The 22,147-nt window shown below is 35.9% G+C and overlaps 1 protein-coding gene and 1 pseudogene across 7 annotated transcripts in view; one reads left to right on the top strand and one right to left on the bottom strand.

Annotated features, from left to right (window-relative positions):
* The window catches only part of SENP6 (SUMO specific peptidase 6), a 115,818-nt gene that overhangs the window by 26,336 nt on the left and 67,335 nt on the right, over positions 1 to 22,147 (top strand). For 3 of the 7 annotated variants that reach the window (XM_075554878.1, XM_075554881.1, XM_075554882.1), the window contains 4 exons: positions 6,726 to 6,868; positions 7,723 to 7,827; positions 10,000 to 10,035; positions 12,922 to 12,942. In XM_075554878.1, coding sequence (XP_075410993.1) covers positions 6,726 to 6,868; positions 7,723 to 7,827; positions 10,000 to 10,035; positions 12,922 to 12,942 — 305 coding nt within the window. Of the gene's footprint in view, positions 1 to 1,483; positions 1,571 to 6,725; positions 6,869 to 7,722; positions 7,828 to 9,999; positions 10,036 to 12,921; positions 12,943 to 22,147 lie in introns of those variants that run through there. The other 4 variants (XM_075554879.1, XM_075554883.1, XM_075554880.1 and 1 more) reach the window with 3 other exon arrangements.
* On the bottom strand, positions 14,535 to 14,883 carry LOC142452865 (cytochrome c oxidase subunit 7A1, mitochondrial pseudogene; annotated as a pseudogene).

Here is a 22,147-nt window from a genome sequence, read left to right as displayed (position 1 = left end):
GGTGATGTATTCTAGCAGTTAATCAGACAAAATATCAAATTCTAGACGTGTTAATAACTGTCTATTTTATAGTGTTGTGAGGAATATTGATTCTGTGCAATTCACATGAAAGAGCCCTAGCTGCATCGCTTAAAGGACTTGAATGCTAACCCAAAAGTCAGTGGTTTCAAAGCACCAGCTATCTTTCTGTTGGAGAAAACTGAGGCAGTGGACTTGGAAGCTCTGCAGGAGGTCTACTCTGTCATACAGGGTCACTTTGAGTTGGGTTTGGCTCCATAGCAGTGGTTTGGTTTTGGATTCCACATTGGTACTGCTAAATTCAGTGTTAATTACCTTACATAAATTGATTTTTCTTTGTACATCATGTTACATCAGTTAAGCCCATGCTAATAGTTGGTTTTCTAGTTATGTGATTGTTTTTTTATTCTTAGTAGTTTCTTAATGCTGTGCTTGAATTAGTTGGAAAACTGTCTTTGGGAGAAAAAAGGATAATTAACTAAAAATTTTCAGGAACATCCAGATAATTTGGTGTAGCTTACCAGTTAAGAGTATAGATAAAATGATGAAAAATAAGAGAAGTAGAACGAATGCCAGGTAACTAAAATAATTATTGCGTTTTAATTCACCCCTTTTCTCTAAGTTTTCTGGCAGCTGGAACTGTGTCTTATGTGTTTGCAATTGTGTGACGGAGAATCTTTACAAGTTAACATCTGATGATTGTTTCATGGAACAATCTACAACCCCATACCCTGCTGTATTCTAGAGGGCTAGATTACAGGGACCCATTTCTAATGGGCATTTGATAATACATTGAATGATGTTTTTCATGTGCTACATAATTATCTTACAATGCTAGAAGTACTACTTTGTCTTCTGCTGATTGAAGCTTATATGGTTTAGTTTTTTAATACCATCCTTTAGGCAACAAACACTTACAAGGGACTTCCAAAAATACATGGGAAAATGGAGTTGTAAAATAATGGTAATTTTCCTTGAACTTTTTGAAGCCCCCTCATATAGATCATCTTGCGTTGACAATAGGCTTTGATATGGGTGTTCAGTTGTTTATATTCACTGCTTATTGCAATTCTGTGTGTTTAAAGGAAGTTTTTAATCTATATAAGCAATTATTCAGAAACATGGCAGAGGTAAACAAGCGACTATCTACTTTAGAAGCCACAAAGCCCACATGGAAGAAGCACCCCAGCCTGTGTGACCCATGAGGTGTTGAAGGGATCAGTTGTCAGGCATCAAAGAACAAAATATCATTTCATTGTGAATGAAGGGGAGTGCAGATTAGGGACCTAAAATCCACCTGTAGGTAACTGGACATCCCCTTACAGAAGGGTCACAGGGAGGAGACAAGCCAATTAGGGTGCAAGGAAGCAATGACTAAACATACATCTTCTCGTTCCTAAATGCTTTCTCCTCCCCCAGGTCCCCCCCTCCCCAGTATCATGATCCCAATTCCACCTTACAAATTTGGCTAGACCAGAGGATGTACATTGATACAGAGAGGAACTGGGAACACAGGGAATCCAGGGCGGATGATCCCTTCAGGACCAGTTGTGTGAGTGGCAATGCTGGGAGGGTAGTCGAAGGGTGGGTTGGAAAGGGGAAACCAATTGATTACAAGGATCTACATATAACCTCCTCCCTTGGAGGCGGACAACAGAAAAGCAGGTGAAGGGAGGGAGACGTTGGACAGTGTAAGACATGACAATATAATAATTTATAAATTAGCAAGGGTTCATGATGGGAGAGAATGGGGAGGGAGGGGAAAAATTAGCTGATACCAAGGGCTTAAGTAGAAAGAATGATGAGGACAACAAATGTACAAATGTGCTTGACATACAATGGATGTATGTATGGATTGTGATGAGTTGTATGAGCCACCAATAAAATGATTAAAAAAAACAAATCAGAAACAAACATGGCTGAACTAGCTAGTTATGCAACTGTTTTTAACTGGGGAGATACTTTTGGCTTAAACAATTAATTTCCCATATAAGAATGTTCAGTACAGTTTCTTTGATTTAGAGTTCTATATCCTAATAACATTATTTTATTTTCTTCTTGTCAAGAATAAGCTTTTATATTTTTGTAAGCAATATAAAATTCCTGTTGCAGTGTGGCTTGGAAATTAAGGTTTTAACCATCAGACTAATCCTTGTTTTTATCCCATTTGCTTTTGGATGTGTTACTTTGCTTTTAAAGTTTAGTGATCTTTTAAAAATAGAGGTAGAATTGTCATGTTTAAATGATGCATGGTGGAAATATTTTGTGGAGGAAAGAGAACTAAAGTGGAAAATTTGAGTTTGCTAATCCTATTATTCAGTAATTTCAAGTAATGGATTTAGTGTTTTAGGTGCTGTTACTGGATCCCAACCTGAAGAACTACTGGAATGTATAAAATAATGGAAATTGAATTTGATATTGCATATAATCAGCATGCTGTATATTTTTATGTTACTTCACATAATATTTTATTGTAATTAAAAATTGTATGGCGATAGATCAATTGTAAGTCCTCATGCAGTTTTAAAAAAGAATAGAGAGCCAGACCATATACTCTATCTAGTTTCCCTCAATGGTGAGATTTCATAAAATTGTAGTTTAATAAATTCCGTGATAGAAAAAGAAAGAAACAGTACTGGATATAACAGTCATTAGCTATTCAGTTTCCAGCAGTGTTTGCTATTATAAATAATATAATAATATAGTGCATTTTTTTCCACAGTTGCTTATAGATCCATGTTCCATCTGTCCAGTAAGACTGAGATCTTTAAGGGCAAAGAACCTACCATAATTTCTTTCTTTTTTTTAGAATAATTTTTATTGGGGCTCATACAACTCTGATCACAATCCATACATACATCAGTTGTATAAAGCATATTTGTGCATTCATTACCCTTATAAGTCTCAAAACATTTGCTCTCCACGACAATATTTCTTTTTTTAAAAAATCTATTCTGCGATGCTGTGGCTTTAAAAAAAAATTTTTTTTAGCACATTTTTACATTCATTGCCCTCATCATTCTCAAAACCTTTGCTCTCCACTTGAGCCCCTGGCATCAGCTCCTCATTTTTGGAGCTATATATTCTTCTTAATGAACACTAAGTATATATTGATTATTGAAGTTATCTATATATAGGGGAATAAAACAACATGTTCAACCTGTAATATTGGAAATTTTGCTTGCAAGATTTTTAATAGGGTATGTATCAGTATCACTTAACACCACGATTATCAAACTTTAATATATATCACAATCACCTCGAGTTAGATTTAAAACTTGCTGGGCCCAATCCCCTGATTTAGAGCTCTGGAGTAGCTTTACAGAGCCCTGGAGGCACGAGAATTACAGCATGTGGTTGCTAAGCTAAAAGTTAGCAATTTGAACCCACCATTGACTCCTTGAGGGAAAGATAGTAAAACCTTGGAAACCCTTTGGGACAATTGTACTCTGCCATCTAGAATCAGCCCCAGTCCACTTGACAGACTACAACAGATATTTGTGGAGTGGCACAGAGAATTAAGAGTTAAAGAGTGCTCCTAGAGCAGTGGTTCTCCACCTTCCTCATGCTGCGACCCTTTCATACAGTTCCTCATGTGGTGGTGACCCCCCCAACCATAACATTATTTTCGTTGCTACTTTATAACTCTAATTTTGCTATAGTTAAGAATCAGGTGAACTCTGTGAAAGGGTCGTTCGACCCCCCAGGTTGAGAACCACTGCCCTAAATGATGTTGCTACTGCTGGTATGTGAAACTGGCCTAAGGAACTTTTTCAAAATAATACACACCTGAACCTTATTAGTGGAAAAAGAGCTTTATTCTACCGTGGAGATACCGTCTCAGAAATTCATAAGGGCAGTCCTACCTTGCAACAGGGCCACCATGAGTTGGCATCAACTCGATGGCAGTGAGTATTTTTGTTTTTGGAGCATAGCGCTGGCTGTTAACCACAAATGCAGCAGTTTGAAATCACCAAATGTTCTGCAGGAGAAAGTTTTACCTTGCCCTTCAGGGTCACTGTGAGTCAGAATTGACTCGATAGCCGTGTGTATGGTTTTTTTGTGGTTTTTTTTTTTGAGGGATCTTAATTAGAAACCCCGATGTGGCTGTTGGTTAACAGATGCTAACCACAAGGTCATAGGTTAAACTTAATAGCCTCTCCTCTGGAGAAATATGAGGCTGTTTTCTTAAAGATCTATAGTCTTAGAAACCTTATACAAGGGTGGGGGTGATATACAAGTGGGTACCCAACAAAAACCACAAATACTTGGCATAGCAGTGCTTTCTTACTATGCATTTTTCCCTGCTGGGCAAGACTCCAGCAACTCGATCTGAGTTAGTGCACCCAGTGGCATCGCCTGGGAAGCTTCTCTCTGATCACAGTGAATTTTTTTCATAGAAGCAGTTTTTCTCTATAATTTTTTGTCATGGCCGATTTAAGAGAACAGCATGCGACTGTGGAATTTTGTTTAACTGATGAGGTTGAACACAGCTTACAAGTACAGCTCTACGGGGAAAACTCAAGTGTATGAGTGGTTTTTTTGTTTCAAAAAAGATGAAATGTCAACTGATGACAAACCTCCCTCTCCAAGTCTTGTCAACTTTCCAAACGGATGAAAATGTCAACTCCTAATGCATTTGGAATTCATTCTACCAGGTTAGACTGTTAATCAAGCTTTCTATTTAGAGATTCTGAAACGATTGTGTAACAAACAGTGTGTGACAAAAAGAGGCTTGATTTGTGGCAGATAGGGGACTGGTTTTGCCACAATGCACCTGCTCATGCAGCCGTCAAAGTGTCCCCGTTTTGCTAAAAACCATCATGCCTCTCTTGCCCCATGCACCAGACTCACCTGTCCTCACTCTTGTGACTTCTTTTTGAAAGGATAGCGATTTGACTACATCGAAGATGTGAAGAAAAAAACAAGGGAGGTGCTGTGAGTTATCCAAACAGATGAATTTGAAAATTGTTTTCAAGACTGGGAATCACAGATTTGACAAATGTATTAAGTGTAATGGAGAAAACTTGGAAGGTGATAAAGGGTGTTTTGTTAAATGATTTTTAAAGCTTTGAAAAAATTCTGGTTTGTTTTGGGTACCCCCTCATAGATAAGTGATTTTTAAAATGTTTTGGGTGAACATTAATGGGTAAACACCACCACCACCACATGTTGTCATTTAGTCATACTGTCATTTATTCATAATGACCCTGTAGGGTACAGTAGAACTGTCACTTAGGGTTTCTGAAGCCTTAAATATAAGGAAGCAAACTACTACATCTTTCTGCTGCACAGTGCTAATCTTTACATTAGAAAGTAAGTATGGATAGGGAGATAGATTTATGTGCATATATTTATAAGTTTAGTATTAAGGTAGCAGATGGACATTGGGCCTCCACTCAAGGACTCCTCAATGCAAGAATACTTTGTTCTACTAAACTAGAATTCCATGATGCTCACCTTCCTGACACGATCGCTGAAGACATAGTGGTGGGTATATAAGCAAATGCGAAGAAAGCTCCTGGTGCCCAGCTATCAAAAGATACAGCGTCTGGGGTCTTAAAGGCTTGAAGGTAAATAAGCACCCATCTAGCTCGGAAGCAACAAAGCCCACATGAAAGCACACCAGCCTGTGTGATCATAAGGTGTTGAAGGCATGAGGTATCAGGTATCAAAGAACAAAATATATTGTGAATGAGGGGGAATGCAGAGTGGGGACCCATAGCCCATCTGTAGGCAACTGGACATCCCTTACAGAAGGATTGCGGGGAGACGAGCCAGTCAGGGTACAGTCTGGCACTGATGAAACATACAACTTTCCTCTAGTTCTTTAATGCTTCCTCCCCATCACTACCATCCCAATTCTACCTTACAAATCCGGCTAGATCAGAACATGTATACTGGTACAGATAAGAGCTGGAAATCCAGGGCACATAAACCCCTCAGGACCAATAATGAGAGTAGCGATACTAGGAGGGTAAGGCAAAGGTGGGAGACGAAAGGGGGAACCAATCACAATGATCTGCATATAATTCCCTCCCTGGACAACCGAAAAGTGAGTGAAGGGAGACATTGGTCAGTGTAAGACATGAAAAAATAATTTATAAATTATAAAGGGTTCATGGGGAAGGGAGGGGGGAGATCAGCTGATATCAAGAACTCAAGTAGAAAGAAAATGTTTTGAGAATGATGATGGCAACAAATGTACAAATGTGCTTGACACAATGGTTGTATGTATGGATTGTGATGAGCTGTGTGAGCCCCCAATAAAATGATTTTAAAGAACAAAAAAATTATTTTACACTCTAAAGTTGCTGTTCTGATCCTGTGGGTCATGACCCCTTTGGGGGGTGTCAAACGACCCTTTCACAGGGGTTATCTGATGCATAACAGTAGCAATGAAAATAAATTTATGGTTGGGGTCACCACAACATGAGGAACTGTATTAAATAGTCGTGGCATTAGGAAGGTTGAGAACCACTGCTCTAAAGAATCCTATCGTCTTTACCCTCACATCCTTGGATATATATATATATATAAATAGATAAATTCATGTTTCTGTGTACTTTAGATAAAAAGTATTACATGTTACTGCCATGCTTTTTCCCATAGCACCAGTAGCTAGTGCATTTTTATTACTTAAAGTTTTATGAATAGTTATTGATAAATTATGTTTATTGACTTTAACATTTATATATTTTTTACAGTTGAATCGTCGATCTGAAATTGTTACTAGTTCTGGTGATTTAATCTTGAAAACATATGTAAGACGAAACAAGACTGAAAGCTTGAAAACTTTTAAAGGGAACCCAATTGGACTTAACATGTTGAGCAACAATAAAAAATTGAGGTAAAGGTGCTTCATCACTCGTCCCTACAGAAAAGAGAAAAGTTTTTCTACCTTTTCTAGCCAGTAGGTCTAACCTCTAGGGTCATTATGAGTCTGAATTGACTACATGGTTGCAAGTTTGCTATTTCTGTCAAATTTGTGAATAAAGCCCAGCCCATAAGATGGTCCCAATTGTGATTTTTTTTTGCTTAAAATCATGGGTCTAGGGTTGATTGTAGTGATTTCTTGATTCTGAAAATATAATGTAAGACATTTTTGAATGATCTCGGACTCCATAAAATGAACTTGCTTTCATACAGCTTATTTAGTCTCAGTTATAATAGAAGGCGCCATAGGATGGGTGATCAGATTGCCTAAGGGGATGTTTAGATCACCTCAGCAAGGAGCTTCTGCTAAGGATTTTTCATTCCTCTTTTTCAAATATAAGCCACCTCTCCTAATGGTTGTCACAGTGAACCACCATTATCGATTCGATTGAACTTGTATCATCTTCCCCAAAGGGTTGAAAGCCACTGTTTAAGTTTCTCTCCTATCATACTGAGGATTATGGTTCATAAGGGTGAAGTAAATTTCATGTCAGGGGCAGAATCGGAAGTAGAATTTGAATTCCTGATTCTTTTTTCTTTGTTTCCCCTCCCCCCCAATAATGTTCTCTTTGTTATTTTCTTAAAATGGAATGGAAACATATCAAAAATAAGTCCCAGAGTTAGAAAGCTAACAATATTGCCAACTTGGTTTATTTATAAATAAACTTTTTTAAATATTGGAATTTTTGTGCTCAGAAGTTTTAAGGGACTTATTCTGAATATATGTGATTTTTCTATATAATTTTGGTTTGTTTCTTGTATCTGCAGTGAAAGTACACAAAATGCACCATTATGTTCTGGAACGGTAGTTCATGGTAGACGTTTTCATCATGCTAATGCACAGATATCATTGGTAAAAACAGCAGCTCAAAGGTAAGGATTCTAATTACCTTTGTTTAATATATACATATATCCATTGTAATAGATATTTTCACCCTTTTAATGACCTCTTGGAACGTCATTAAGTTTTTATTGTCTTTAAGAAGAAATCCATGTCCAAGAAATAATTCTTGTCTTAGAATATTTTTACTGTTTTCTACAGGCTTTTAAATAAACTATCTGCATGTGAATAATTTTATGAAAAATCCTATTCGATTGCATTATATAGCAGTAGGTCTAAAATAATTACATGGAGCTGGCTTCAAAACATAGACAGTGATACCTTCCTTACCTATGTAAAGTCTGTAGTGTATCATGATATCAAACTAAATCATATGATCAGTTTTAAATGTTTGAGGAATTATGTATTGCAATAATTTGCATAGATTTGAGTGTTCTTAATGCTCTTGAAGGCACCATTAGAACCTTGAAGTCATGAAAGTAACACTTGGGAAAACTTGTTATTCTCTTTGGGGGTTTTGCTGGACCATTTTGGAAATGTTACATTCTCTTTCAATTGACTTAGTAATTCTTGGGTTCCAACAATTAGATGATCTATTTATTAAGTTATAAATAACTGAGGTAAAGATTTTAAAACTAAATTCAATAAAGTATAGACACTTAGTTTATAATTTAAGCCCTTGTTTAGAAATGTCAAACGAGGCTATTATTCCTTCAGAAAATGTCTTAACTCTTTAAAACTCTTGCTATTACATAGATTGGTTAAATAAATCTATGCATTGTAATTGCATAGATATGATATAATACAGACTATTGATGTAAACACCTTCTATCATTTAATGTTTTGTCATAGTTTTTACATAACACATTTGAGAAAAATCAAATTTAAAAAAAACACAAGTTGGTACATATATAAAAAAGTATGAGTTTGCCCGATTGCCAAAGTACGGAGACAAATGTATTTGGCTTAATTATTTACGAACATGAGAATAAATAATAAAAGCACAATTAGAGGAAGAGAAGGAAACCATATATACTTCCTTTACTCATCAGACTGATAGTCCATCGATGGACTTGATGTTCTGAAAATGTTGTCTTAAAGTAAAACATTATTTAAAATTTGTAGTCATGTGTTAGTTTATAATCAAGAATAATTATTGTTTTTCATATTTTCTATTAGTTTGTAATTTGTTTTCACTGACTTATCTGCCTCCATCCCTCCTCTCCTCAGGGCAAAGTTAAAAAACTGATTATAAATGGAAAATTGGTCAGTATTTTGTTTTACTCTAGGCTTATGCACCTATGATACCTTGCTATGTATGTCATAACTTAGCAGTTTAAAGGATTAGGTTCATTTATCAGAAACGATTATTTACTCGTAAATTATCATTTCTTTATTAAAAATAAAACTTCAGCCTGAAATAATTTGTATTTGAAGAGACAGTCCTGAATGAAAATATAGGAGCAATTATGTAGTGGCTGCAACAACGGGCTCAGTCATAGGAACACTTGTGAAGATGGTGCAGGTTCAGGTAGTGTTTGGCTCTGTTGTACACAGGGTTGCTATGGGTTGACTGATTCTGTGATACCTAACAGCAACAATAGGGGCCATAAAAGAATCTGAGTCATTAGCGGTCAAGTCAGCAGAACAGTCTACTTATTCTTTGTTTTGTTTTTTTCCTGTATAAGAATAAGCATTTCTTATTCCCATTGTCCTTAATTGTCACTGAAAAGATTTTGAAATTAAAAGACAAGCAATTGAGAGGCTATTGAGTGAGTTTTATGCTACATAATAGACATAGATGAAATGTAGACTATTCAAAGAGGAGTATATCAAAGCCCCTGCCCCTGCCGTTGGATTTTAAGTTTGATAAGGGTTGAGGGCAAAGAGCCAAGTGAACAAAGGAACACCTGCTAAGTGTAGTAGAGATACAAGGGGGCTTCAAAAATGTGGGACATGGAATGAAAAGATAATTCCCTTCCACAAATTTTTTGAAATCCTCTTCTATACATAATATATGTAGTAATATTGTAGAGAAGGATTGTTTTGGATGGCATTGGGTCAGTTCTGAGTCAGAGGGATGACCATATGTACAATAGAAGGAAGCACTGCCAGGTCCTGTGCCATCCTCATAACTGTTACATTTGAGACTATGTTGCAGCCACTGCCAACCCTTATTGAGAGTCTTCCTCTTTTACTGACAGATACCAAGTACAGAAGAAAGCAGGGAAGCACTCACAGTAAGCATTTAAAGGGGAGTATATAGTAGTTAGAAACTACATAATTTTAAGATGTGAGGACAGCCTCTATCAAAAATGATTGGTATTAAGTAGTGTATTGTTGACACAGTTGTCAAGTGTGAGTTAAAAATGAATACACTTGCTTTTACAACAACTTTTTAGATTATTCAAGATTAAAGAAAAACCACTTGGTAAGCACTCAATCCATGCTTTTTTGGGTAAGCGCTAAACGTAGCATCTACGTACATTAGATTTATGTTCTGAGTAATTTGTAATTTATTAGTACTTTACACGCTCTGCTAGAATAAAGTTGGGCTGCTAAATGCAAGGTCAGAATTTGAAACCACTAGCAGCTCATCAAAAAGATGAGGCTTTCTATTCCTGTAAAAAGTAGTAGTCTTTAAATCAGAATTGACTTGATGGCAGTGAGTTTGATTTTTTGAATTTAGCACTTTCCCTTGTTTATGTAAGACATAGGTTGCCAAAATTACTTGGTTTGCCAACCCCTTTCAGGAAAAAAATATTCAGTTCCCTCCAAAGGCAATTAAGAAATTTTGTGCTATAGATCATAATTTAGTATAGAGTGTAGTTACCTGCTTTTGCAGCCTTTCTAGATTTTTCAACACATAAACTGCACCACCACCACCCCACCCCTCCGCCCAGCTGCAGTATTGCCCACTTGGGGAAACAATGATCGAAGTATGATTGAGTGAAGATTGCTAAAACATAAGATTCCTGAGATTTGAAAGATAATTAAAAATACCATTTTAACACTGTTCGTGATGTTAATTTAATGTATATTTAAAAGAAAGGTTGTTTACATTTATATTTAGTGATGGACGACTATTATGAATAACTATAATTCAGAGATTTAAAAATCTTTATAACCCCTATACTTTCCCTCTGAGTTTAATCAGATATGTTAAAATAAAAAAACCAACATACTTTACTGATTTTCATTTTGCTTCTTTTAGATACTTTTTTTGTCTTTCATTGTGGTTGAGGGTAAAGACTTTAAGAACCGTAGGGTAAAATAGAAGGCTACGAAAGTATATGTAACCAAAAAGGGGGAGAATGAGTTCCTGGAATAAGTTATAATTTAAAACAGAAAAAAAAATCACAATTTTGAAAAAAGTGTTAAAGTCATAAATCAGATTGCATATGCATGAAGGAGCTAATATTTCCTCCTTACCATGCTCTCTTTTTTTCCTTTTTAATTTTTAAGAACACTAGCAACAGCTTTCCAGGAGTATTGGTCACAAAGTGGTTATATATTGGGCTGCTAACCGCAAGGTCCACAGTTCAAAACCGCCATCTAGCTCCACTTGAGAACAGGGCTTTCTGCTTCCATAGTTATAAACTTGGAAACTCACAGGAGCATTTCTACCCTGTCTGATAGTGTTGCTATGAGTCAGCATCAACTCGTTGTTAATGAGTTGAATATAGCTTTAGTTCAGGATAATTTATTTTCTGCTTTGTATGAAATAGCCTAAAAGTTGACATTTTAACAGTGTTCTACATTACTAATAATGGCTTCTTTTCATTTTTAAATCAGCTGGCTGTTTTTGTTGTTTTCAAGTTAAAATTTCAAGTAAATATTTCTCTAGGGCAAGACGATGATAAACTTGAAAATTCTTGTATAAATTTTTCAATTTTTAAGTTAGGTATCATAGTACTGTAAATGCATTTTTTTTCTCAGGATAGGAAAAATGAACATGAATATGTGTATAAATATATATGTTTTTGCTTACTGTTTTTCCTGACTGCCGTGATTTATCGAGACATTTATATATATATATTTTTAAAGTTCAGTGTTTTAAACTCTTCCTTACTCCTTGGGCACAGTGGTATAGAACTGAGAATGACTAGGGTCTATGAGTCAGCATGGGCTCAGGGGTAGTGAGATTTTACTTTAATACCCTATGCTTGGCTTTCATTTTATTTACTTAAAAAGACAGCTTTATAAGAAATAATTATGTAGGGTAAGATACATTATATTTAGATGTTTTATTTAATTACTCGATAGAGGTAGAAAATAGCTGGTTTTTTCTGTGATATCACATAACTATTTTATATGATTTATTTGCATCTTAAATAACAAAAGGTAGACTTTTTGGGTTTCTTTATGTTATCCCTATAAAAAATTAAGTTATATATTTTTTCTTAGTTTGCCATAAACAAATCAAGTGTTCACTAATGTGTTTATTCCATGTCATAGGAATACAAATTTTAATGTGTGACTCCAAAGAGTTTTTATCAGTTAAGCTTTGCTTACTTAGTTGATTTATACAGAAATAAAATGATTATAGGATATAAATTTTTTAAACTGCATTTGAGGGCTTATATAGTTTTCTTCTTAGATAATTGATGCTAATAGCTTTTTAACTTAAATAATTTGGATTTGTGAAAAGAGGCCATAGTTTCAAAGCTCAGACATTTTAAACCATTTGTATAAGACTTTTTTCAGTAAAAATATCTACCTTCATTTTTTTTGGTATTTACTGAAAAGCAAAAAAATCATGCCTGATAATAGGTTTTGAACCATTAAAAACAAATTAGTATGTTTTATAGTTACAATTTAATAAGCATTAAACATTTAAAATGCTTTATAGAGAAAGCCTTTATATAATTCATATTTTCTGCATTTTTATTTCTTTGGATTAGGCCTTAATGAGAAAGATTGTTTAAATGTAAACTTTTGATATTGACAAATTTAATAACACTGTATTATATCTGACAAGATTTAAAACATTGTATATAGCATGTGGATAGTATATTTAAAAGAAATTGATCACATGCCTTAACTGATTGCTGTTACTAAAGCTACAATTATATAGGAACAATGAGGTCTTGCCTCTTACTTTTTTTTCTTTTTTATGTTTTAAGCAATCTGGACCGAAAAGAAAGGTAAGCTTAATATTGATGAAATTAGAGCATGGATATGGCTATGAAGTATCAGATTCTTGATTATTTATGTGCTTGAAAAATATCCATTGAATTAAAGCCTAATAGTTAATTCTATAAGAAAAACATATACAGCATGATCTTTTGACTATATGGTAGTATTTGTGCATAATTCTCAATACACACTTTCCATGTATATTATATCTTTATGCCAATGTAATTATTTTTCTTTCAAAGAGAATAAATTGATGTCTTAGCTACATTATCAAAATTTTCTTGTTATATTTCAGTGATTATAATACTTTTATTTATATAGTTAAGTACCTTAGAGCTATCTGGCACAAATATTTATAACAGAATTCCATCTTTTACCACTCACTACCTTTCTTCTCTTTATAGTAATTCAGGCAGATGTATAGCCCTTTAGGAAAAAACAGTTTGGTATAAATGACGTAGAAATTTTTAAAAATTATTTATTAGGGGGTGCGGTTCTTTCAAATCTTATAACAATCCACCATTCAATAGTATTAAGCACATTTGTACATATATTGCCATCAACATTTCCAAAACAATTTCTTTCTACTTGAGCCCTTGGTATCAGCTCTTCCCCATCCTTCCCCCCATGGATCCTTGAACCAGTTATATATTATTATTACTTTTTTTAATGTCTTACACTGCTTGTTGTCTCTCTTCACCCACCTTGTGATGGTTCTCCCTCTTTGAATCATTAAATGATGAGATTGTTGTAAAACAAGATGCATAAGCATAGCACCTCTAAACCTGTTGCTATGCACACAGAATATGTTTGCATGTATGTGTGTGTATATTATATATTATTGCTATGTTTTGTAGCATTCTTGCAATGCTTTAATGTAATTGTTGTATGTCAAAAGAAGAGACCTTCTATTTTTTTTTCTTTAGAATTTTAACTCCTGATTTTGGTTAATGGTTTTGAGGGAAAGATGACACCATGCAGTATTTTATGAAGTACATTTTCTTCTGGCATAATCCCTAAGTCTCTAGGATTATAAATTCAGAGATGATCCTTCTAATGGAAGGTTTAGGCATATTTTAAAATGATGAAATGCTACACTAGTTGTTACTTCAATTCTTGACTCATGGTGAACTTATTATATACAATAGAAGGAAATATTACCCAGTCCTGAGTCCACTTCACAAGTGCCAGCCGTTTGAGTCCCATTGTTGCAGCTCCTGTGCCACTGCATCTCAGTTGAGGGTGTCCCACACTTTCTGCTTCACCAAACGTGCCTGCACATAGCAGGTTGAGCCCCTCAGATAATGTATCCAGCACAAGTGAGTAACAGTGATCTTTTGTAATCTATAAGGTTTTCTTTGGCTAACATTCAGAAATAGCTTGATAGACCTCTCTTCCTAATCTGTTTTAGTGTGGAAGTTTAGGAAGCTTAATGTGAAAACTCAGCAGAAGTCTGCTTACTAGGGTAAACCTACTGATTTAAACTATTTCAAACACCAGTGGCATAAGTTCCAGAGTCATAGCAACACATGAGCCTTACATATTTAAATAGATGAGGTATGCAAATAGTTTATAAACCTTTTTTTGGGGGGGATAGGGACCCCCAAAAGTGGGTATATTTATTGATGGGATGCTGCCCAGGTCGCTCGGATCCTCCTTGCTGCTCAGTCTCACTTTTTCTGGGGGAAGGCAGCCCAGGCGAGGCAGTACAGGGAGTAGCAGGTGCCCCCCAGGCACAGTGCCATTGTCAGTCAGTACAGGATTTGGTCAGTTCCCCCTCCTTTCAAGTGCACTGGGAGGTAAGGTGATTGTCTGCCTGGAAAAGTTTCTGCTTGTCGGCCACTCGGTTCTCCAAGCGGTTCCGGGCTGTGGAGCTAAAGGAGCAAACCAGCGCCTGGGTGACCCGCAAGACCCTCATGGCTCGTCCTCCTCCGCCGGAGTCACCTCCCCTCTCCCAGTTTATAAACCTTTTATGAGAGAGAAAATACACTTGTATTTTTTAATATAGCCTAGCTACATAAATAATTACACACATATAAAATATCATTGTTTCTCAATACCTAGTTGTTTTTTATATCTTTATATTTTACCCCTTGAATACTTTTATTAGCAAGAGTATTACTTTTAAAACTCAGAAAATATAAACTTTATTCAGTCATATTTTTGAAATATGGCTTGTTTTATCTAAGTAAATAAATTTTAGTATAGAATATTATGTAGAATATAGTTACTCTTGTAATTAGAATGATAAAAAGCTTTTTATTAACTTTTTCACAGAATGTGAAGACACAAACTGCTTTTTTACCTCCACTATTCTCACTCCTTATACAGTTAAATAGTACAAATTTATTCACTCAACTGTTAGGCTAAGATATTTGGAAGATATCTACTTGTCCAGCTGACTGAAAGATACATATTTATACCCATTCAAAAAATAGATGACCTAACAATACACAAATTGTAGAACCATGTCAATGATAACACATGCAAATAAATTTTTGCTGAAGAGCATTTAACAGTGGTTACAGCAGTACATTGCCAGAGGTTCTGAATGGGTCCAGAAGATGATGCAGAACAAGGGATATCATTGCTGAAGTCAGATGGAAGGAGCAGAGAATACCAGAAAGTTGTTTGTTTATGCTTTATTGAATATGCCAAGGCATTGGACTGTTTAGATCACAACAAACTGGATAGCCACAAGAAGCATGACATAGTGTTCATGTAGAACTGGTACATGGATCAAGAAGCATTTGTGCAGACAAACAAGGAAATAGTGCATGGTTTGATATCAGGAAAGGTATAGTCAGGTTACAATTTAGCACCCCATAATTTGATTATCCTTATGATCCTTTTAAGCTTGTTCTAGTTTTTAATTTTTTTCTGCTGTCTTTTCAATTGGAGTTTAATCTGTTTTACTTTGTTGTTCTTGTTTTTGTTGTTGTTTGTTTTTTTAATGTTCTGTATATGAAATCTAGAATAAGTAAATCTACAGAGACAGTAACTGGGTTAATGGTTCGTTGGGGGAATGGAAGAGGGGGTTGGGGGAAAATGAGCTAATAATGATGAGTACAAGAATGAAGAAAAGTCCTAAAACTGATTCAAGTGATGAGTGTACAATTCTTCTTGGTGTAATAGATCTAGTGAATTGTGTGATGAGTGCATCATGGCAATAAAATTGTTGGCAATAAAAGGATATGGCATCAGGATTGGAAGAAGGTTTTTTGGCAACCCGTGGTACTCAGGTGACAAAATTTTGCTTGCTGAAAGTGATGCTGTTGAAGATCAAGGATTGTAGCCATGTAATTTAATGTGGATTACAACTCAATGCAAAGAAGACCAAAATACTCATAATGGGAGTAATATGTAATCTGATCATCAGAGAAAAGGTTGAAGTTGTCAAGAACTTTATCTTCCTTGGCTCCATGTTGAGTGCTCATGGAAGCAGCAGCCAAGAGATTAAAAGACGAGGTGCATTTAGGTCAATCTGCTACATAAGACCTCTTTAAAGTGTTGAATATCGAGGGAGTTACTTTTCAGACTAAATTGTACCTGACACAATCCGTAGTATTTTACATGGCCTCACATGCATGTGAACATTGGACATTGAATACGGAAGAGTGAGGAAAAACCATTGCATACTAATTATGGTGCTAGCGAAGATTATTTGAAAGTATGGTTGCTTTCCAAAAGAACCAACAAATATACCTTGGAAGAAATATAACAGAATACTCTGCCAAGGCAAGAATGATGAGACTTTGTCTCATGTGCTTTGGATATGTTATGAAGAAAGACTAGCCCCTGAAAAAAGACATCACAATTGGTAAAGTAGTGCTCAAACATGAACAGCTATTTGGATGACACAGGATTGACAAGGCCGTATTTTGTTGTGTATAGGGTGGCTATGAGTCCAAACGGACTCGGCAGCATATAACAACATAATGTGCTACGAGTTGGAATGGACTTGATGTCCCTGTGAGTATAAGCTCTTTCTAGGAGCAGACAAATCCCTACCCTTTTGGAGCTTACATTCTTGTTAGAATTATGGTGGAATAGGAGTCAGGGGCCGTATAGCGTACAGGTTACCCATTGGTCTGCTAACCTCCAAGTCAGAAGTTTAAAACCACCAGCTGCCCCTTCTACTTCTGTCCGAACAGATAAATCCCTCAGGACCAATAAGGGGAACAGCAATACTAGGAGGGTAAGGCGGGGTGGGGTGGGGGGTTTGTGTGTGATAAGGGGAAATCGATCACAATGACGGATGTATGGGCCCTATCCCAGGGAGACAACCAGTAGAAAAGTGGGTGAAATGAGACAGCATGTGATGTAAGACATGAAAAAAAAAGAATTTATAAATTATCAAGGGAGTTTTGGGGAGGGGAGGGAGGGAAATGAGGAGCGGATGCCAGGGGCTCAAGTAGAAAGAAAATGTTTGAAAAAGATGATGGCAACATATGTACAGATGTGTTTGACAAAATGGATATATACATATGGATTGTGATAGAAGCTTTAAGAGCCAAAAGTTACAATCTTAGAAACCTAGTTCTACCCTGTCTTCTAGGGTCACTATGAGTCAGCATTGACTCAGTGGCAGAGAGATAGAGAAGAGTCAGAAGATAGAGAATTGATCTACCACCATAACCAGTAGGCACGTTACTTGCTATATCAAGGGGATAACAAATTTGCCCAATTTTAAAGGTAGTTTGTGAGGAGCAAGTGAGATAATTATTTAAAACTGACATCATTATAAATGTGCTATTAATGAAATTCGTCCAGTCTTTTGTACTAAGGTTCCTGGTGGATTGTAAACCCTTGAAAATTAAATATTAAACAGCAACTCTGTAATAAAAGACTATTTTTAAATACATTATCATGAAAACAAGCATTTTGTTTGACAACTTATTTACTATACAACTGTAATTAGCCCATTAATCCTTTGGATCCTTATTTTAAAATTATTTCATGCTAGAGATAAACTAGAAGAATTTTTGTATCAGTAAATTTTACAGTAAGAAGGAATTTTTTTTTTTTTTAAATCACTTTATTGGGGACTCTTACAGCTTGGATAACATTCCATACATTAATTGCATCCAGCATTTTTGTACATATGTTGCCATAATCATTTCCAAAACATTTTCTACTTGAGCTCTTGGTATAAGCTCCTCTCTTTTCCCCTCCCTACCATCCTCGTGAATCCTTGATCAATTATATATTTTTATTATTTCATATCTTACACTGTTTATTATCTCCCTTCATCCACATTTCTGTTATTTGACCTCTTTGGGCGGGTGCTATATATCCAATTGTATGGGTTCTGCCTTTTTCCCCCTTCCCCTTCCTTGGCCATCCTTCTACCCATGTTATCACTACTCTCACTACTGTTAAGGAATTTTTTAATTTTTATTTATTTATTTTAAAAGATTTAAAAGAGTTTAATGTAAAAGCCTGTCCCCAAGTTTCCAGAGACCAGCCCGAGAGTGGTTCCGTCGGTCTCATGGGTGCGCCTCTCGGATTCCATCAGGTGCAGCCCGCATGCGAAGCCCTTAAGCTCGGAGACTCGGGAGCAGGGCCAGGACCCACGCGGGGGGGGGGGGGGGTGACGATCGGGGAGAGGGGTGACAGTGGGGTAGGGGCGGGGATGCAGGCACGGGACGTTGGCGGGGCCCGCACCCTGCAGCCTGCGCGAGGAGAAGAGCCTCACCTTGCTGTGGTCCTCCTCCTCTTGTTGCAGCAACCCGGGACAAGAAGGAATTTTTTTCACAAGTCTTTTTCCCCCTCACCTTTTAACAGTAAGCCACCTCTTTAAAATAAGTTTTTGATCTTTGAAGACTAACAGAGGATCTTTTGTCCTTATCTCTTCACACATAAGGGACTTAATTAGATCTAAACGATTTATTTATAAAAAATAGATTTATATAATAAGTGCTCTTGAGGAATCTGACAATCTTAATTTTCCCCACTAATTGTGCTGACTACTGAGCATAGTGAGGTGTGTTTTAAATTTAAAACTGATGAAATAAATATAACTATTAAAATTCAGAGCTTACACACCCCAAAAAAATTACTGCTCATTCTTGGTATTTTGGGATGATTTATGACAACTTGACTGACTCAAATCCCATTCTGACTTTATAGACAAATTCAGTTGTAGATTCAGTGCTTGTGGTAGTACCAGCAATCTGGAATATATAACCTGGTATTAGAACTGTCTCCTCCTTCCACCACCCCCATCCCTATACAGGGCCTGCTGTCTCATCATATACCTGAACACAGTAGTATTCTAACTAATAAAAAAAGAAATCCAATGAATTTTTTTATTTGTAAAATCTGTGTACATATAAATAATTTTAAGGTAAAATATTTTTAAATAATGTAAATAAATTGCTAGGAATATTTAAAGGTTATATTTGAAAAGACAGGTATAATTAGAGATTTCAAAAACATTTAAAAGTGCTTAGAATAGGAAATTATATCATTAAGATTTTTTTTAAGATCATTTTACTGGGGCCTCAAACAAGTCTTCCACACATACATCCCTTGTGTCAAGCACATCTGTACATTGATTGGTTGCCAGCGTCATTCTCAAAACATTTGTTTTCTACTTGAGCCCTTGGTATCAGCTCCTCATTTTTTCCCATCGTCCTTGACTCCCTCCCTCATGAACCCTTGATAATTTATAAATTATTATTTTGTCGTATCTTACGTTGTCCGACGTCTCCCTTCACCCACTTTTCTGTTGTCCATCCCCCAGGAGGAGGTTATATATAGATCCTTGTAATCGGTCCCCACCTTCCCTCCACCCTCCTGGTATTGCCACTCTCACCACTGGTCCTGAAGGGATCACCTGTCCTGGATTCCCAATCATTAAGATTTTAATACATTTCTTTCCTGTTTTTCCCATCTTACGCACTTTATGATATATTTGCTGGTATCAGATCATAATGGCACACCTGGTTGTATGTTTTGAAATATGACTCAAGAGTATATCCTAGCATTTTATGTCATTAAGTTGGTTTTTAATACTATATAATAGCTTGTTATGAAGAAGTGCCATAAAATTTCTTTTTAAAAATATCCTATTTATAATTTTTCCTCCTGCTACTTTATATAATACTTTAATAAAGAACAATGTATATATAATTTCACTAAATGAATTCTTTGGACTAGATTAGAAATATTATTAATGTTTCATAGTAAATAGCATCAAATTATTTTGTGAGGGATGTAGATTGCTTTTGTAAGATGTCTGATAATAAAAATTATATTCAGATGTGTTTTATTTATATGTTTTTTCTTGTAATTATGCGATCCATCTGAAACCTTAGCACTGCTAGTAAGAGTTGAAAAAAACTTGGTAGACTATAGATTAACAGTATTAGCAATTAGTACTTTTCTTCATTTCGATTCTAATCAAGTAGAGAGAGGAAGTTTGTCTCTCTCTCTCTCTCTCTCTCTCTCTGTATGTGTGTGTGTGTGTGTGTGTGTGTGTACGTACACATACGTAGGAACTCTGGTGGTGGTGTGGTTACACGGGTCTGCAATCCACAAGATGTGTGCAGTTCAAAACCACCAGGTGGGGGCTGACTACTCCCATCAATGGTTAACAGTTTTGGAAACTCACAGGGGCAGTTCTACCTTGTCCGCATGGGTCACCATGAATTAGAATTGGTTCAATGGCAATGAGCATGTTTGTGTATATATACACATACATTAATATATTTCAATGGAAATATTAAGTTGCCATTTATTGGGCTTGCTCAAAGGAAGGGATTTGAATTCAAGTCCAATGACTTCCAACCCCATAACTTTTTCCACCAGCGTGTTTTGACATTAAGACTAAGGGACTATTAAATTTCTTTAATCTGCTACAGGTGTCTTTAAGGTAATGTCCTATTAATTTAGTGGGGTTTCCAAATCTGATCCTTGTGGTGTAGCCTGTGAAGGTGATTGCACACTTAGAAAGGAGAAAGTATAATGTCCCAGTTGTCTATATAGCATGTGATCTAGGTCACCAAGGGCTGGATAGAAATTCATACAAAAGTGCTTCATTAAGAACATAATAACAAAAGTACTCTACCATTGGAAGACTAGAAGTATATATAAGCATTTTTTGTTGTTTTACCCATTGTATTTGGATTAATACAGATTTCATATCTGTATTCCATAATTCAATCACATCAAGCAGTATTGTACAATTGCTACCAAAATCAGTTTCAAAACAATATATTCCTGCTTGAATATAAGCATTTTTTTAAATATAGGCATTTTTTAAATGGTAATTGTCCCACCTGGTTTACCCTCCAACAGAGGTATAACCACATCCTCAAAGACAGATCTGCTCCCCACCCCCACCTCTAGACTTGACTTTTCATTAAAGTTCACAAAGCACTTTTGTAGAATTGTCTGTTGATTTGGAATCATCTTATATAGTAAGAACTGATTGGTCTTCTCCCTCTCCTCTCAACAAAGAGAAACTGACCCTAACTGAGCTGATGCCTCCTTGTCAAAGTGGTATTTAAGATATGCAAATAAGGGGTGATATATAGCTCCATGAACATTATTAGGCAGGCACATCACCTCATTGTTTGACATACTGGGTTAGAATATTACATGATCTGAGAATAGATGCCTGCCTCTGTCTTGGTGTTTATCCTTATAGTAGTGATCTCCTACAATATTTATTCTTTTGGGATGAACTGATGATATGCAACATAATGGTGTCTAGGTCCATCCAAATTGAGGTGCTTCGTGGCTTCATCACTGTTTTAGAGCAGCATAGCATTCCATTGTGTATATGTACCAGGGTTTCTTTATCCATTTTTTTAATTGATGGATTTGGGGCTGTTTCCAGTTTCTTGCTATTATGAACTGTATTGCAAGAAACATGGGAGAGCATGTCTGTTCATGATTCTTATGTTCATCAGAGAATTTTTTGCATCATAGATTTTTCTATTCCCAGTTATTTTAGGTAGCACCAAACTGTTTCTACAGTGGTTGTACATGCTTACACACCCTCCAGCACTGTATAGACTTCCAATCACACTGCACTCTCACCACAATTTGTTTTCTGGGTTTTTAAAAATTGGGTTATTGTTACGGGGCAGAGCATATATTGTAAAGACTAGATCTCATTTATGATAGCTACTAAATGCAATTTCTAGTAGTAAAATTAATAATGTCTATAGATTACATAAAGACTATAACTGAAGGTATATA

Source organism: Tenrec ecaudatus, chromosome 7, assembly GCF_050624435.1.
Source record: "Tenrec ecaudatus isolate mTenEca1 chromosome 7, mTenEca1.hap1, whole genome shotgun sequence".
Classification (NCBI taxonomy): domain Eukaryota; kingdom Metazoa; phylum Chordata; class Mammalia; order Afrosoricida; family Tenrecidae; genus Tenrec; species Tenrec ecaudatus.
This window is presented reverse-complemented; position numbering and strand designations above follow the sequence as displayed.